At 40.7% G+C, this 19,662-nt stretch overlaps 1 protein-coding gene across 3 annotated transcripts in view; it reads right to left on the reverse strand.

Annotated features, from left to right (window-relative positions):
- The window catches only part of LOC122991905 (kinesin heavy chain-like), a 25,796-nt gene extending 6,325 nt beyond the window's left edge, over positions 1 to 19,471 (reverse strand). For 2 of the 3 annotated variants that reach the window (XR_006405934.1, XM_044365378.1), the window contains exons 1-19: positions 19,236 to 19,471; positions 13,677 to 13,764; positions 12,977 to 13,050; positions 12,104 to 12,208; positions 11,100 to 11,148; positions 10,925 to 10,980; positions 10,551 to 10,638; positions 10,159 to 10,283; positions 8,119 to 8,223; positions 7,857 to 8,005; positions 7,332 to 7,480; positions 5,680 to 5,849; positions 5,515 to 5,583; positions 5,214 to 5,420; positions 4,598 to 4,744; positions 4,036 to 4,224; positions 2,497 to 2,614; positions 2,308 to 2,384; positions 767 to 876 (exon numbers count right to left, since the gene is read on the reverse strand). Coding sequence is in view for 2 of the 3 variants with exons in the window: in XM_044365378.1 (XP_044221313.1) it covers positions 767 to 876; positions 2,308 to 2,384; positions 2,497 to 2,614; positions 4,036 to 4,224; positions 4,598 to 4,744; positions 5,214 to 5,420; positions 5,515 to 5,583; positions 5,680 to 5,849; positions 7,332 to 7,480; positions 7,857 to 8,005; positions 8,119 to 8,223; positions 10,159 to 10,283; positions 10,551 to 10,638; positions 10,925 to 10,980; positions 11,100 to 11,148; positions 12,104 to 12,208; positions 12,977 to 13,050; positions 13,677 to 13,764; positions 19,236 to 19,370 (2,210 nt within the window). In the remaining variant the exon portion in view is untranslated. Of the gene's footprint in view, positions 1 to 766; positions 877 to 2,307; positions 2,385 to 2,496; positions 2,615 to 4,035; positions 4,225 to 4,597; positions 4,745 to 5,213; positions 5,421 to 5,514; positions 5,584 to 5,679; positions 5,850 to 7,331; positions 7,481 to 7,856; positions 8,006 to 8,118; positions 8,224 to 10,158; positions 10,284 to 10,550; positions 10,639 to 10,924; positions 10,981 to 11,099; positions 11,149 to 12,103; positions 12,209 to 12,976; positions 13,051 to 13,676; positions 13,765 to 17,510; positions 17,781 to 19,235 lie in introns of those variants that run through there. The other variant, XM_044365379.1, reaches the window with a different exon arrangement.
- Between the last annotated feature and the right edge of the window lie 191 nt (positions 19,472 to 19,662).

The following is a 19,662-nucleotide window of genomic DNA, read 5'->3' on the forward strand; positions in this document are numbered from 1 at the left end:
CTCTCACAGACACACAAACCGACAGACGAGTTTCATGATGTCATCAGGTGATTAACTGAATGAAGGTTAATTGTTAACAGCTGATCCGAGCTGCCGACCAACACGTCTGTGACGCTCAGAGCGGCTCAACGTGAGAAGCTGCTGGCTGAAGCTTCTCTACTCTGATCTGCAGTGAGATGCTGTGAAGGACACTGAGGATAGAGGAGATCCATCTGATCGATATATTTTAGCCGATACTGATCGATAAAATGGACATCTGCTCGTACTCCCACTGACACCAGCAGCGCTCTTTCTGAATCACTTCTGCTCGTCGCTGCTGTTTCACGAACTCACAACAATAAAGTTGGTAGGACTGCAACTAAATATTTTCATTATCAATTGACTGATTAGTAATTTGGTCCATGAAATGTTAGAAGATGGTAGAAAATGTGGATCAGTGTTTCCAGAAGCCCAACGCGACGTCCTCAAATGTCTTGTTTTGTCCACAACTCATAGATATTCAGTTTGCTGTCATAAAGACTAAAAAAACAGAAAATATTCACATTTAAGAAGCTGGAATCAGAGAATTCTGACATTTTTCTTCTTAAAAAATAACTTAAAATGATTCAACGATTATCAAAATAGCTGGTGATTAATTTAACAGTGTGCATCTAATCAATCATTGGAGCTCTGAATGCAGGAGTGCATGTTAACATCCTCTTTGATGAGAGATCAGTTATTATAATGATCAGTTATTGGTCGATATGATGCAGTAAATGAATCGTACTCTCTCAGCTGGTCGTTGATTCGCTGCTTCTGCTCGATCTCGTCTCGGAGGCGGGAAAGCTGTTTGTGATGAACCTCTCTGTGGTTCTCCATCTGTTCCTCCAGAGTTCTCTACAGAACACACAGAACAACACTTCAGTTTCTACAGCGCTTCATTTACCAACGTCTCTGTGATCACTTCACACCATCACAGCTGTGTTAACTGATTGTCTGTCCAGTCTGGAGAGTAACTCAGTACATTTACTAAAGTACTGTAAGATTGTACACAATGGATAATATAACAAGCTTTTAAAATACAACACATTGTTAAAGATGAAACCAGTGGTTTCCAACCTTTTTGGCTTTTGACGTCTTACAAAAAGCAGTGTGTAGTCGGGGTCACATTTCACATGTCTATGAGTTGTTAACAGCTCCACCAAATAGTGATTTTTCCCTCTAAACTTCTCACATGCTTTCATTTCAATAAATGTTCAAATGATCCAATATTTCAGCAAAAATCAAAGATTAGAGAAAAAGTCCAAAAACTGAAAACAGATTTGTGTATCAGAACTTTGTTTTTTCTTCTTTCCTCTCCCATTAATCATCTCACCACCCCTCAGATTTATCTGCTGACCCTTTGGAGGGGCCCGACCCCTAGGTTGGGAACCACTGGACTAAACTAGCTAACTGTATATAAAGTAGTTGAAACTAGCTCCACCTCCAGCAGCTACAACAGTAACATGCTGCTCTAACACTGATGCTTCACTATTTAACATTAATATTAATATATATATATATGTTTTAACCCCTTAACATCCACACTTTTTATAGAATTTTTGCGTATTTGGCATACCATAATGGAAAAGCTTATAACAGAAGAACTGTAAGGCCATGATGCATGTATTAGGCTTCATTTGACAGATGACATCTTCTAGTTTCTGGAAATGTGCTTATTCAGCATGTGGCTAAAACACAAGTCATATTTTAATAACAATAATTAGGACATGCTTTATGCCAGAACTATGCAGAAACCACATACCCTCTACATCTTGCCAACCTGTATAAAACCCCAGACGTGTAGGTCTAACCTTATGGGAGCGAGGGAGTTTTTAGTTTGTGGTGTCACTCGTGTCCCTGAACCTCTCCAATCATCTCCAATTGGCCAAATTGTGTCGATTGCTTTGACTCATTACTGCGTGATGCTGCCGCTCACAACTGACTTCAGCAGGTTGTCGGCGAACCGCTGGATTTTAAGAGGTTAATATTCACTCTGGAGTCTCACATCTGTCTCTGCAGCAGCTCGTCTGAGTGTGTTTGCTGCTGTTGTCCAAAAACTATTGAATGAGACACACCTTCATCACCACGAACACATTCTGACTCAGTCACACACCACCACCAAGAGTGGATTCATCCGCTGCTGAAAATAGTCCCAACAAAGTCACTATTTCCTCCTGTGTGTTTTGTTAAAAACTCCAGACAGCAGCTGTTTTAAACATGAAACTACTCATCTGTGAGGTGTTTCTAAAGAGTCACGTCTTCAGCAGGAAGTTACAGTGACGTTACCTTCATCTCCACAGCGTCCTTCAGTCTGCTCATGTGTTCTTTCTCTTTGTCCATCACCGTCAGCTCTTGCATCTGACCTGAACACAAACACAACACTTTAAACCATTCCTGACAGCACATACCTTTAATGGACAGCTGCCAGCCAATCGCAGAGCAGTATTTGCTGTAACCACGGTGATGTTCTCTCACCTTGTGCGTGGAGTTTAGCGACCTCCTCCATCAGACTGTCCTGACTCTCCTCCAGCTGCCTCTTCTTCTGCTCCATCTTCTGCAGGTCGTCTGTCAGAGAGCCGATCTTCACCTGGTGCTGCACACAAGAAGAACAACTACTGTAATACTGCTACTACTATAATACTACTACTACTATTACTATTACTATTACTACTATAACACTACTACTACTATTACTATTCCTTCTACTACTATAATACTACTACTGCTACTACTATTACTATTACTACTACTACTATAACACTACTACTACTATTACTATTACTACTACTACAATACTACTACTGCTACTACAAATATACAAATACAATCTTCACCTGGTGCTACACACAATGATTAAATAATGAAATACTCCTGCTGCTGCAACTACTAATGATAATGATAATCTAACTTCATGACTTATTGTTTCATCATTAATACTTTTATTTAATGAATATTTTATATTTTATATTTAGAAAAGGGCCTCAGTGTTTAGGTTTCCCTGAAGTCACTGAATTTATGGATTAAAGTATAAATTAATTTTATTTGACGGTCAGGTTGTGATGAACGACTGGACTCGCAGAGAAAGAGAAGCTCAGTGTTAGACGGGTTCAGCTCGAGTCGCTGGTCTGTCATCCAATCAGAGATGTTGAGTAGACAGGCCAAGATGCATTCTGGGACTGATATCCTCCGGGAGGAGGGACAGGAACAGCGGGATGTCGTCAGCATAGCGGCGGTATGATGACGGAGCCCAGCGAGGTGGCGTACAGTGAGAAGAGAAGAGGGCCAAGCACAGAACCTTGAGGGACACCAGCTGTTACCTGACGTGGTTTTAACACCCTGTAGGACTTCCCAGAGAGGTCGGAGTCGAACCGGCTCTGTCCGTCTAAATCTATCAGCTGGTTGACTAACAGCGGAGGAACACGAGGAAAATAAACCTTTTTGGCTTTTTTTTTTAATCCTCGATGATTGTAACGATTTTAAATCTGTATGTTTCAGATCAGCAAATAAATTCAATCAATCGTCAAAACAGAAAATAAATAATCTGAATAAGTCAGTTTGATTGTAGAAGTGCTGCTCTCATCAGTGTTAATAAGAATACGCCGTCACTGATGAATAAAACTGCAGAACTTTAAAATCGTTGTCTTCATGACATCACTTCCTGGATGTCTTCCTGCTTTAAATCAGACCTCTGAAGTTCATCAGCACTGAGGTTCTTTGACTTTGACTAAAGAAAAACCTTTAGTCAGTAGTTCAGTCCTGTTTGTCAAACTGTGTCCTTCTCATCTTTTAGCTACAACAAACCATCCATCGTTTCTGTTTTAATCATCTGTGTTCTCGACAGTTAGACTTTAACTGTTTATCATCTTTTAACTGTGAAGCAGTTTGTGTAAATGTGTACAGATAAACGTTCTTACTCACAAACAACCTGACTTTAGAATAAAACATCTTGTTTTTCCTTTCTGTATGAGACGGAGAGCTGACAGATAAACTGTTGGACTGTCCCTTTAATGTTACCTGTGAGATGGACAGCTGACAGGAGATCAGCTCCTTCTCGTTGGCCTCCATCTTGCAGGTGTTCTCCGTCAGACTGACCTCCAGCTGTTTGCTGCGGTTCACCAGAGATTTCACCTCTGACTTCATCTTGGTGATGTAGAGACGAGCCGTGGTGAACTCGTCCTCCATCACGCCGCTCGCCTCCGTCATCTGAACACACACACAGACCCGGGATCACTTCCTGTCCTCACAGTCACATGTAACGTCTACAGACCAGCAACAGAAACCTTTTACATTTCATAGTTTATATCAAAACTTTTACATTGTTTAAAACTCTTAAACTGTCAAACGAGTATCAATATAAGATCAGATCAGAAACCTTTATTGATTTTTACTTTTACAGTTCTGTGTTTCCAGCAGAACAACACTGAGCTAAAAAAGGTTGAATCTCTGTGAGTTTATCATATTGTATGTTTTCTCTTCTTCTGTGGTGGCGGTCCTCTACAAACATGACCACACCAGCTGACGTGCTGCTGAGTATGGTGAGTGAAATGTGACAGTAGAAGAAGAGTTTGTGTCTTACGGCTCTGAGCTCGGTGGTGCCGAGGACGCTGCCGATGTCGCTGAGGTCTCTGAGCAGCAGACTGAGGATCTCTGCTGACCTCTTCTTGTGATGAGAGCTGAGCTCCTGCAGGTGGGACAGTTCCCTCTGCACCGCCTCCAGACTCACCTGAACAGCACAGGAGCAGAAGATGCACAGCTCAGCCACAGAGAAAGAAAACTAACAGCATTAAACACTCGAGTCGTTGTTCCACTTTGAAATCTCAGTGAAACTGCAGCTTTCCAGATGTTCACATGACAGGAAAACATGTTCCTTTGGCTCCATCTGGTGGTGAGATCGTGAAGGACACAGAAATGATAGATATGATAGAAATAATAGAAATAATAATAGAAATATTATTTATTTGAGCCACTGCTAAAAAGTGGCTCAATGAGACTTCATCCTTTACAGCCTCCAGTTGTGTTTATATTTACACTCTTGCAAACTATTCTGTTGGGTACCGTTACTGAACTCCAGGTACTGGTATCAGTTCAAATGTGAACGGTACCAAACCCTTCAGTGGATTTAACAGAATCATGTGATCAGATGCATCAACATCTGATCTTCATCCTGACATCAACTCTGCTGTTGGACTCACAGTTTTGTGTGCGAGCTCCTCGTTCAGCTGCTCGTTGCAGCGGCTCTTGTTCTCCACCTCCTGGCTCTTGTGGTCGTAGTTGACGGCGAGCTCCTCCAGCGCCTGCAGCACCTCCTTCACCTCCTCTTTGGCCAAGTCGTTGTCTCTATGCAGCCGCGACACCTCCTCCTGCAGACGCTGGTAGTCCTGACGGCTCCCCGCCAGCAGCTGGAGGGAGGACGGATGACGGACAGGTGGAGGGAGGTCAGATTGATTCATAAATGAGACAACGGAGGTTCGAACACTCTCAGGTGAGACTCACCTCGTCCTGATCAGTGAGCTGCTGCTGCAGCGCCTCTGCTGTCTGACTATGATGGTTGATCTCCTCGTCCTGAAACACCAATCAGAAACTGTTAAAGTTTCACAACACAACAAACTGCTCCGATGCTACAGGTGAGACTCAGCTGATGGTTCAGGTGGGACTCACCTTGTCGTCCAGCTGATGGTACAGGTCGGTGATGAGCGTCTCGTATTGTGTCTTCTCCTCGTCTGACAGAGGGACGGGGGGCGGGGCCAAGCTCTCAATCACTGCGGTGGTGTCACTGCTGCTCTTCTTGGCTCTGCTGCTCAGCTGCTCATCCACAGGTACAGACTCACCTGGAGAAGTTCATATTACAAACTTGTGTTCTGGTGTCTGATGAAGTTCAATCAAGACTTACTGAGTCAGATTTCATGTCTCACCTGTTCCTGAAACAACACAAGAGCCTGTTTATGTAACACCTGGAGACAGAGCAGACACGTCTCCTTTAATGCTGTTAATCTTACTCCATAATCCATTTTATACCTGATTATTTTAAATATTTGAATTATATTTGAATTTTCAATGCTCAAATTTAGCCTATTATTAATATTTACTATGTACCTACACAAGCAGGCTGCTGCATTACTAATGCCACGTTGTTATACGTTCTGTCCACTAGAGGGCGTTCCAACATTACCAATAAACAGGTGATCACTTTCTCATTAAGTAATAATTAAGCTTGGGCATAAAATGAATAACGTTAACTGAAATGTAAATATTAAATAAGCTTTCATCGTACTGTATCATAGTAATTAAACTACACACTTAACTGAAATATAAATAAACTCACATCAGCTTGTTATTATTTGTGTCGGGATGCACTGTGAGACCAAATGAGGAGCTCTGTGTCCAAACCCCAAACTGCAGCTGCAGCTCGGATCACTCAGACTCAAGTCTTTTACTGTTGCCTTTTTAAATTTTTTCTGTCTGTTGATGGAAATCTAAAATTTTTCCATACATCACTTCTTAAATGTTTGGGAGTGGTGATCTCTGTGGGAGCGTCACTTTCTGCCATTTCTGATATAGTGACATTAGAGGTTAATGTTAGTACATTAATATATATATAAAGTATATAGAAAACTTTATTGTTCATCAAATATAACAGAAGCATTTGTTTTTTTACTATTCGTTTTATATTTGACTCCTTATATTCGTTCCAACATCCTCAGTCTTCATACTATTATTTGATGTCCATCAGACTGTTATTCCTACAGGACGACGTCTTACTTTTAAATCCTTTCTTAGTTCCAGTTTTACTGAGATGTTTTCTGAAATCAACACTGTCCTCCAGATGTTAAAATGCAGCTGAGAGACGAATGACGTTGAACTCACAGCAGTCGGCTTTAGTGGACACTTTATGGACTGTTTTAGGTTTTACTGCTCAGGCTGCACAGATTGTTGACAGGAGGTCCTGCAAACAACTCAGGGACAAGAATACTACGTCTACCCTGCCTGTTTTTAAGAAACACATCACAGCACATCAATCACAGATCAGGCGGTGGAGGACATTATCGTTCAGCAGGTCTTTATCTGTGAAACTAAATTTGATCATTAGGAGGGTTTGTGCAGTAATAAAGCAGAGTTGTACCTGGTGTGATGCAGTAATGTTTACAGATTTTAAATGTGGGAAACAGAGAGCTCTGATATCAGATCAGTTCTCTGTGTCAGATACTCTGACTGAGGATCTGAATCAGCAGTTTTTGATACACTAACATTAACAATATGTACAATTAAATTATGATGTGGAATTTGATGTTTTCAGTTTTTGTATTCGTCACCTTTCCTCCAGCGTTTCAGCTCGTTCTCCAGTTTCTGGATCACGATGTTCAGGCTCCTGTTCTTCTCTTTCTCCTTCTCATACTTCTTCTTCCACTCCTCGGCGGTCAGCTCCAGGTTCACAGACACTGTGTTCTTAATGGTCTTTGCCCTAAAACACAGTAACAACACAGGAAGTGGTTTCAAAACACACGCTGGTCTCCTCAGTCGGCTGGAGGCGAGCGCTGCTGTCAGTAGACAGTTCATAAGTCCTCTGACTCTGGTTATCACAGTCCAATCAGCCCAGTGTTGCTGCGCTGCTTCATTTATTTTTATAAAGTACGTTCTTGATCATCTGTTTTAAACGAATTACAGTCCACTAATGCTCAGACATGTCTTTATACCTTTATTACATGAGAACTGAATCAGATCAATTCTGTGAATTACTTTAGATTATAACTTAATGTTAGAAGACTTTTAATTCTTTAATAACTGTACAGTATCGCTGAGGTCTTTTATTTTGAAGTGCATGAGGTGAGTTCCTGTACCTCTGTCCGAACATCAGGGTTGATTTGGTTTCAGCCTCGTTGTAAACAGACGGCGAGCAGCAGATGATGATGGTGGTTCGACAGTTTCCTCCCAGAGAGTCCTGCAGGATCCGGGTCATCTTACTGTCCCTGTACGGGACGTGGGTTTTCTACAAAAAAACAACAAACATCAATAAATAACATCAAATAACGACAACAAGACTTCCTGTTCCTACAGACAGTGAAGTAAACTGAAGTGTGAAAACAGGAAGTGAAGACTCACCGTTCCTTCGCTCAGGGCGGCAATGACGTTTCCAAGAGCAGACAGAGACTTGTTGATGTTCTTGGCTTCGTCCAACACGGCGCCCTCTGCGCCAGTCTTACTCACCTGGACAACAACATCAATATCATCAGTACAGAGACTTAACAGGTGACCAACAGGTAACCAATAAGTGACCAACAGGTAACCAATAGGTAACCAATAGGTCACCAACAGGTGACCAACAGGTAACCAACAGGTGACCAACAGGTAACCAACAGGTAACCAACAGTTCACCAACAGGAGACCAATAGGTAATCAACAGGTGACCAACAGGTAACCAATAAGTGACCAACAGTTAACCAATAGGTGACCAACAGGTGACCAACAGGTAACCAATAGGTGACCAACAGTTAACCAATAGGTGACCAACAGGTAACCAATAAGTGACCAACAGTTAACCAATAGGTGACCAATAGGTAACCAATAGGTGACCAACAGGTAACCAACAGGTGACCAACAGTTAACCAATAGGTAACCAATAGGTCACCAACAGGTAACCAACAGGTGACCAACAGTTAACCAACAGGTAACCAACAGGTGACCAACAGGTGACCAACAGGTAACCAACAGGTGACCAACAGGTGACCAACAGGTGACCAATAGATAACCAATAGGTGACCAACAGGTAACCAACAGGTGACCAATAGTTAACCAACAGGTAACCAACAGGTGACCAACAGGTGACCAACAGGTGACCAATAGATAACCAATAAGTGACCAACAGTTAACCAATAGGTGACCAACAGGTAACCAATAAGTGACCAACAGTTAACCAATAGGTGACCAACAGGTAACCAATAAGTGACCAACAGTTAACCAATAGGTGACCAATAGGTAACCAATAGGTGACCAACAGGTAACCAACAGGTGACCAACAGTTAACCAATAGGTAACCAATAGGTCACCAACAGGTGACCAACAGGTGACCAACAGTTAACCAACAGGTAACCAACAGGTGACCAACAGGTGACCAACAGGTAACCAACAGGTGACCAACAGGTGACCAACAGGTGACCAATAGATAACCAATAGGTGACCAACAGGTAACCAACAGGTGACCAATAGTTAACCAACAGGTAACCAACAGGTGACCAACAGGTGACCAACAGGTGACCAATAGATAACCAATAGGTGACCAACAGGTGACCAACAGGTGACCAATAGTTAACCAACAGGTAACCAACAGGTGACCAACAGGTAACCAACAGGTGACCAACAGGTGACCAACAGGTGACCAATAGATAACCAACAGGTGACCAACAGGTAACCAACAGGTGACCAACAGGTGACCAATAGATAACCAACAGGTGACCAACAGGTAACAAACAGGTGACCAACAGTTAACCAACAGGTGACCAACAGGTAACCAACATGTGACCAACATGTGACCAACAGGTAACCAACAGGTGACCAACAGGTGACCAACAGGTAACCAACATGTGACCAACATGTGACCAACAGGTAACCAACAGGTGACCAACATGTGACCAACAGGTAACCAACAGGTGACCAACATGTGACCAACAGGTAACCAATAGGTAACCAATAGGTCACCAACAGGTGACCAACAGGTAACCAATAGGTGACCAACAGGTGACCAACAGGTGACCAACAGGTAACCAACAGGTGACCAACAGTTAACCAACAGGTGACCAACAGGTAACCAACAGGTGACCAACAGGTGACCAACAGGTAACCAATAGGTAACCAATAGGTCACCAACAGGTGACCAACAGGTAACCAATAGGTGACCAACAGGTGACCAACATGTGACCAACAGGTAACCAACAGGTGACCAACAGGTAACCAACATGTGACCAACAGGTAACCAATAGGTGACCAACAGGTGACCAACAGGTGACCAACAGGTAACCAATAGGTAACCAATAGGTCACCAACAGGTGACCAACAGGTGACCAACAGGTGACCAACAGTTAACCAACAGGTGACCAACATGTGACCATATGAAGGAACGAGGTGAGTGTGAGGGAACAGTGTGACCTTCTCGCTGCCTGCCAGGTCGACCAGGTAAAGTTTCCCTGACAGTTTGGTCTCCGTCTCCACATTCTCCTGCTTAATGTTGATCAGAAAGATGCTGTGGCTGCGAGAGCTGTGCTCGTTCATGTCTGCAGGAGGAACAAAAGTACACGTTAGTATGTTAGTAGAGAGCTGCTGGCGCCTCCTACAGGCTGCACTGTTCATCACAGCCACAACAGGTTCTCACCTCCAGTGAGTCTAAAGTTTGTCCTGGAGGATCATGGTGGTCTACAGGGTTTAACGAGTGTATGTGAACTGAATCAACTAGTAGTGATAGTAGTATGAGTATTATCAGACCAGTATCAGTAGTACTGTCAGTATTATCAGTAGTATCAGTAGTACAGTTGGAAACTCACTGGTCACAGCGACGTGTCGGTTTGCTTTTCCCTCATCGATGACGTCCATGACCTCCTCCGGACTGGAAACGAAACGCTCTGTACAGCCCTGACAGGAAACACACCAACGCAGTGTTACACTGTACTATTACTGCAGTACTGATACTACGATTACAGTATTATTACTGATGTACTGATACTGTAGTAACTACTATTACTGCAGGACTGAAGGCAGCTCATATAAATACAGGTAAATAAATAAATATAAATACAAGTAAATAAATAAATATAAATACAGGTAAATAAATAAATATAAATACAGGTAAATAAATATAAATACAAGTAAATAAATAAATATAAATACAGGTAAATAAATATAAATATACAGCAGGTACCTTCACAAAGGGAACCCTGTTTTTGTCCTCGTGGACGGCCAGGTTCGTCTTTGACACTGAAACATGAATCACAGCAGTCAGCAGGTCGTTTTATTCCAACACTCTGCTCCATTATATATGTAATACTTACTAATATACTTAATGTAAATATTATATATGTTAAATGTTTTCTCACCATCCAGCAAGTCTCTGATTTTATCCAGATAGATCTCAAAATAAGACACCTGCAGAGAGTCAGCAAACAGATCCTTTAACATTTGGATTCAGACACTATAAGAAATATAATATATAGTGTTTGTTTGGTAGTTTTCATGCTGCTGAAGTCTAATCACTGCTGAAACATCAGCATCAGCTGTTTATATGCTGTTAAACTTTATTAGTATTAGTGCCTCTCTTTTTTAAATCTGTCACAATCCTTTTACTCAATGTGTTCTGTTTGTTTTTCTGTCATGTTATTCGTGCAAATAGTAAATAAACTGAACTAGAATTAAACTGAATTAAACTCGTCTGTCGGGTTTTGGGGCAGCAGGAAGGACTTTATTGTGAAACAACCACAGGAAGTGTTGCAAATGCTAAAGTGGTTAATTAACAAATGTTTGTCATGTTATATTTTAAAAATTTTAAAGATCATTTTAAAGCTTTTCATGTGTTTTTTAATGAAATGTGTTTGCAGGATATAATGTGAGATATAATGTGATATGTGGTGAACAGTGAACATATGGAGAGCAGGCGGGTCAGTGAACGCCTCGCTGGGTCTCTGCAGGACGTCTGACCACAGATCAGATTTAACTGTTTATATACTGAACATGAACAATAACATCAATTTATATGTTTTCATATTTATAAATTGGTGTTTTTTGCAGAAGTTAACATTCTTTCTAAATCAATCAGTTTATATGATGTATATTATCGTACTATTTATAATAATATTGACTTATTTTATTACACGTTATTCTAGCACCTTTAATATTAATACAGATTACAGGAAGTGCTTCCAGGTGAAGAACAAACTAACGAGGCAACAGAAATAAAGTTCAACCAGAATTAAATGAGGCACTAATGTTCACAAGGACTATTAGAAATATATACAAAATATTAAAACTAAATGAGTGAAAACAGTAAAATAGACTTCATGTGTGGTGACCGATGATGTCACCGGTATAAAGATGATATCATCACCTTGATGTGAAACTCCAGGTTCTCGTCCATGGAGTAGATGTGGTCAAAGATGTCTCTGGCGATGCGAGGGATGATTCCCATCAGCCGAGGGTCGTGGAGTTTCCCCTGAACATAAAAACGTTTCACAACAACAGTCGACGATTCAGTGTTTTCATTATTTTAAACAAAGACAGAGAAGAAACACATCAACAGTATGACATAAAACAACTAGCACTGCTATTACTACTGTAGTACTGCTACTATTACTGTAGTACTGCTACTATTACTGTAGTACTGTTACTATTACTGTAGTACTGCTACTATTACTACTGTAGTACTGCTACTATTACTGTAGTACTGCTACTATTACTACTGTAGTACTGCTACTACTACTGTAGTACTGCTACTATTACTGTAGTACTGCTACTATTACTGTAGTACTGCTACTATTACTACTGTAGTACTGCTACTATTACTGTAGTACTGCTACTATTACTACTGTAGTACTGCTACTACTACTGTAGTACTGCTACTATTACTGTAGTACTGCTACTATTACTGTAGTACTGCTACTATTACTACTGTAGTACTGCTACTATTACTGTAGTACTGCTACTATTACTACTGTAGTACTGCTACTACTACTGTAGTACTGCTACTATTACTGTAGTACTGCTACTATTACTACTGTAGTACTGCTACTATTACTACTGTAGTACTGTTACTACTACTGTAGTACTGTTACTATTACTACTGTAGTACTGCTACTATTACTACTGTAGTACTGTTACTACCACTACTGTAGTACTGTTACTACTACTTCTGCAGTACTGCTACTACTACTGTAGTACTGCTACTACTGTTATCATTAAACAGTGAATGTGTCAGACTGACCTCCATAGTGTGAGTTTTCCCTGATGACGTCTGACCGTATGCAAAGATGGTTCCATTATATCCTCCCAAAACATCTGAAACACACACAACACACACTGAATGTAAAACACACACTGAACAACACACACTGAACAACACACACTGAACAACACACACTGAACAACACACACTGAACAACACACACTGAATGTAAAACACACACTGACTGTAAAACACACTGAATGCAGATTCATCTTCTTCGTTAGAAACAATAAAGTTTTATTTTCAACATCTCTGATGTTTTTCTCATTTAAGATCAGTTTTCATTTTATTCCTCATGTTTTAACAGACTGAATATTTCTGTTTTTCTTGTGCACTTATTACTTTTCATAATCGATCATTATTGATTAATCTGCCTGTTATTTCCTTGATTCCTTGATGAATGATGTGGTCTATAAGATTTAAAAAGATAATAATACATTAAGTTCAAGTCGACGTTTTGTTTTATTGACCTAAAGAATTAATTTACTGTCACGAGACAGAAAGAAACACAATTTACCTGCTGAAACCAGAGAACTTTGAACGATATTTAATAATAAATCATTTTCTGTCAACTGACCAACTGATTAATAAATATTTTCAGCTCTTGTTTTGGTCTTCTACAGTTTATCATCAGTCATCGAGGCAGATCACAGTCAGAGAATAAAGGGTTAAATCTCACCTTTGACGATCTGCTTGGCGCAGGTGTCGTACACCTGAAGCTGCTCTGTGATTGGAGGAAGGACTCTGTCAAACACATACGGCTTCCCCTACAACACAGGAAACACACTTTCAAAATAACAGTCTGAGTTAATCAGTTCAGTGTGACGCTGACTCACCTTTTATAAAGATTATAAACAATTATATTATTATTCTTCATCATTTTCCAACAAAGAAGTTTAGCTGCCCAGCAGCAGTTTGTGACCCGGTGAAGTTCAAATGGTTAATAACCGATTATTAAAGTTTATTTATTTAGTAATTAAATATCATTTTTATTATTATTATCAGGTGAAATCTGCCTGTTGGGTCGACATCCACTCTGTAAAAACATCAACGTTCTCTTCAGTCACAGTAAAATACAGAAAAATCATCAACGAATCCAGACAATAATCAGCAGATCGATCGATCGTTTCATCTTTATAACATCAAAAAACTGTTAACTGATCTCTATCAGTTTCTTCAGGCCCAAAGTGATGCTGCAGATTAATAATCTGTGATTGTGTAATCTGTAATGTAATTGATTAATCGACTGATGCTGCAGAGTTAAACCTGTTAAACTGAGTCGACACGAGAAGCTGCTTCTGTATTTCTCAAATGATTAATTTTTACAGTATAAAGTTCGGCCTGAAGGTGGCGCTGGAGGAAAGTTCATGAGGTCATTAAAGGTCATGGGGTCATTAAAGGTCATGAGCATGTGACTGCAGCTGCTGACAGATTTACGAGACGCAGCAGCGGTGCTCTCGATGGACAAATATTCTCTAATATTCATAGTTTCATGTTTCACTCTGTGCTGACTGAGCTTTGCTGCAGTTAAAGTGACCACATGGTGGCGCAGTTGGTGCAAACGTTTGACTGTGTTGTTGTGACGTGTTCCGGGGAACCGATGTACCAAGTTTGCTCTTATTAATGACAACAACACTGTGGTCATTTCACTTTATATTGTACTGTAGCGCCGCCTGTGATCTGGCTGCAGCTGGACGATACTTTGCAGTTACGGCAGTTTATGTAAAACCTTGTTGGACGTCGGACAGACAGAATGTGTTCAATGATAACGATCATGACTGGTGAAGATTGGATGAAATATGTAGAATGAGAGAAATATTTTAGCAAACAATTCAAAATGGTGGAAATATTTTCATGGTGGCAGTGGGCGTGGCCTATCAAGGAGTCCTCGGTTATGTGATATTATAAACGGAGGAAGTTTGGATCGTTTGGTGACAGACAGGACGAGTCTTTATCTGCCGACATTCAACTGATCTGAGGACTGTTTGATGGTTTTATCAGCGTCCAAACAGACGCCGGACACACCAGAACTCACTGAACGTTAACGTGTGTGTGTGGAAGAAAGTACACACACTGTCAACAGGTGAATCACCACAGACATCCAGTCACACACTTCAGTGGATTTACTGACTAAACGCCACCAATCAGAGCACACGCCTTTGTCATGTGACTCTAAAACATTACATGGAAATAAATCACAGTGTGTGACACGAATACTGAGAACTCAGTGATTAAATGTCACAAAGTGGTTTAAGATTATTCATCTTAAAGCTGTTACACGTGTTCAATAATACAGGCTGCTGAGTGTAGAGTTGTGTTGTCGATGCAACATGTAACATGTTACATGTAATGTTTAACATGTAACGTGTGATTGTTCTCTGAGATATCGGACAGAAAAGGTCAGAAGGTCAACAATCATTAAAATCCTCTGAAAATGATTATTATTCATTATTGATTAATCATATGATTATCTGCTTCATTAACTGATTAGTAGTTCAGCTGTTCCTGTCGCCATGACGACTGACAGGATGGAAGAAAAAACAAGCTGCTGTTTCTGACTTCCCTGTGATGTTACTGTTTATTTGAAATAATAAATAATTTTATTGTCAAGACTTTGAATAAAACAAAGAAAAAAAGTCATCCTGTGTTGAACTGGACATATTTAACCAGTGAAACCAGTTAAAACCCCAGTTAAACTAGTAATCTATTGAGAGCTGCAACAATTAATTGATTAATATATATAAAATATATAAATATAATCGATTAATGGATTCAGATGTTCTTATCTGTGATTCTTCTGTCATAATAAATTGATTATTAGTTTCACTGATAATCTGAAGATTCAAAGATCTTCACTTTATAAAGACAGAAAACTGAAAAAAAAAACAGAAAAATTGAAAATCTGAGACTGGAGAAACAGAGAGTTGGAAGGATGAATCATTGATCTAATCAATCAGCTGATTGATTGATGTTTCAGCTCCAACACTGAACACACATGAAGGTTCAGTGTTCAGACGCTGAATCTCACAGTCTGTATGTTTCAATAAGATGCCTGTTGTCATGGTAACTGCATCCCACTGGGAGATGTCTGATGTCTGGACTGACCGAACCAATCAGACGGAAGAAAGATGATTGCACACACACGCGACCATACAAACATGCGCGCGCGCACACACACACACACACACACACACACACACACACACACACACACACACACACACACACACACAGGATAAAAGTCACATCATGAATTTTACATGAGAATCTTCAGCTTCAACATTTTCATTCGTCTTTTTTCTTTTTAATCTGGAGGACCAGACGGAGTCCGCCAGAGGGCCACATCAGGGCCTGAGGCCGCATATTGATGCTCTGCTGCCAATCATGTGACGTCTAATGGCCTTCAGCCTCTGCTGTCATGGAGACGGAATATTTCCCATGAGACCCTGCAGCAGCTCCACCCCCACCTCTATAAAGCAGACAGATCCGCAGCTTCCTCCATGAAAAATAATACACCGAAACAAAACAGACACTAAAACTACAGACACTAAACTACAACTACAGACACTAAACTACAACTACAGACACTAAAACTACAACTACAGACACTAAACTACAACTACAGACACTAAACTACAATTTGACACTAAAACTACAACTACAGACACTAAACTACAACTACAAACACTAAAACTACAACTACAGACACTAATCTACAACTACAGACACTAAAACTACAACTACAGACACTAAACTACAACTACAGACACTAAAACTACAGACACTAAAACTACAACTACAGACAGTAAACTACAACTACAGATACTAAAATTACAACTAGACACTAAACTACAACTACAGACACTAAAATTACAATTAGACACTAAACTACAACTACAGACACTAAACTACAACTACAGACACTAAAACTACAACTACAGACACTAAAATTACAATTAGACACTAAAACTACAAACACTAAAATTACAATTAGACACTAAAACTACAACTACAGACACTAAAACTACAACTGCAGACACTAAAACTACAACTACAGACACTAAACTACAACTACAGATACTAAAACTACAACTACAAACACTAAACTACAACTAGACACTAAACTACAATTACAGACACTAAAACTACAGACACTAGAACTACAACAACAGACACTAAAACTACAACTGCAGACACTAAAACTACAACTACAGACACTAAAACTACAGACACTAAACTACAACTACAGATACTAAAACTATAACTACAAACACTAAAACTACAAATACAGACACTAAAACTACAACTGCAGACACTAAACTACAACTACAGACACTAAAACTGCAACTACAGACACTAAACTACAATTACAGACACTAATATGGGTGATATGGCAAAAATATCACAATTCTTTTTCATGTTGATTTTTACCAGTTAGCAGGCCAGCTAGCTAACGGTGGCGTTAGCTAACCGCTAACGGTGGCGCTAGCTAACCGCTAACGGTGGCGTTTACCTGCAGCCCAGCTGTCAGTTTCACATGATGAGCAGCTTCATAGCAGGACATTAAAACTGCTCCAGATTTCACAAACACGCTACCAAGCATCACACCTGTGAGCTAACTGGTGAGGTGTCGTCGTGACGATGCTCAGACTGGTGTTAAAATGGAGAAACATTCAGTGCCACAGGTCATTGTTTTCCAAGCTAAACATAATACATGGATACATAGACAACCGTTAACTCATCGTCCTTCAGAACTAACGTCTCCCAGACAACCACTGAACATGCTGGCTAGCGGCGCGAACATGGACGACTGGCCAATCATAGCGCTTCAATGCTACGCAGGGCGTGTCTTTCAGAGAAAAGCGGCGGGATCCATAACAACACCGCTCAGACAGGTGGCGAGGACCGACACAAGCGCTGCTGCCCGCTGTGTTCGTAGCATTTAATGTTAAAAACAAACAGTTTGGGCTTCTGATGCGAAACATGCAGACAGTTTGCTCTGCTGTGAGCTCGCTTTTACCCATAGTTCTCCAGCAGAGTGGAGATGTGGAGATATCACACACCCCTAAATAACAGACAAAACTACAGACACTAAAACTACAACTAGGTTTCAAACTTCAGTGTCTTTTAAGAGGTTTTCATCTCTTGAAGGGATCTGTGACCTTCATGTTTTCAGGGTTTGTTGCAACTTTAATGAGTAAAGAAACATGATGATCACTGACGTCTTCCAGCCTTCAGATCCAACCTGAAGCCGAGATAAACAAACGTCTCCTCCTTCCTGTCTCGTTACAGATGATTCAGCTGCCTGTTCAACTGGAAACCATCCAGGAGGAAACTGGGACAGAGTCATGTGACCTTCATCGGGACAAACAGGATGAAACGAGCTCGTTAAAATAAAGACATCAGATGATCAGAGCAGCGTTTCTCCAGTTCTGCCACTGACATCACTGAACTTGATGCTTCTTCTGATCTGAAGTGAAACTATTATTTATTAACATTAAAACCTTCGTTACACCTGATAAAAGTAAACATGTAGCAGATATTAATAAATCATTATTACTCACAAACTGATTCACTGATTTTCTCTTTATGTTTTTATTCAAACTAAAATAAAATGTTTTTCAAACAAAGTCAGAGCTCATGAAGTAATAAAATGCATCTATGATTTATTTATTTATTTAAATATTTTTGTTTTCTGTGTTTTTGTATCTTTTATTTATCATGTGATCAGTTCCTGTCACTGTGATTAGTCAGTTAACTGGAAACCACTGAGATCATCAATAAAACGTTGACAGAATATCAGTCAATGAATCACTGCAGAGGAAACTGAAGACATGACTCAGGACTGTTTTATTTGCATTTTAACTATTTTCAGCCATTTTATGCACCAAATCAATAATCAATTAATATAGAAAATACAGCAGATGTATTGATAATAATTAATGATTTGTTGTTAATGTTTTGATCTTTTTACATTAAAAACAATAACAGGTGTGATGATGGTAACTTCCGGTGTTCCTCTATTGTTGCGGACGGGCGGACACACATACACACGCGCGCACACACGCACACGCTCACGCACGCACAGGTTTGTGCAGCTATCCTTGTCAGGACATTGCATTGACTTCCATTCATTGTGGACAACCGAACCCAAACCTGAACCAGGACCTCAGGAATGACGTTTTGTTCAGTGTTTATACCGGGAAACACACGCACACACGCACGCACGCGCACTCACCGCCACCACCACCGTGTCCTCTCCGTTAAATTTGGGGATGTATTTGTCTCCGCGGCTCCGCTCCGCGTCGTTCAGCGGCCTGAAGCGGCACATCACCTTCACCCCGCACACCCCGCACTCCGCCGCGTCCTGCATCACCGACACTGTCCGGTAACAACGGAGAGAAGCACCGACAGATCCGCACAATCACCGCACGGTCAGCTCCGGTTCACACGGCGCACATCCACAAACCTGCAGCGGACACAAAGATGCGCTGAACACTCCCACCTCAGGTCCACCCAGGACCCCCAGCCAGCCGCACGGAACTCTGGGACATGCAGTCCTGTCTGATCGATCGATACACCTATTGATTATGGATCCCGCTGAGAAAACGGAAACTCGAGGGAGAAATGCTTTCAGAAGGTTTTCAGGAAAAAGAGAAAAGTAT

This window comes from Thunnus albacares, chromosome 11 (assembly GCF_914725855.1).
Source record: "Thunnus albacares chromosome 11, fThuAlb1.1, whole genome shotgun sequence".
Classification (NCBI taxonomy): Eukaryota; Metazoa; Chordata; class Actinopteri; order Scombriformes; family Scombridae; genus Thunnus; species Thunnus albacares.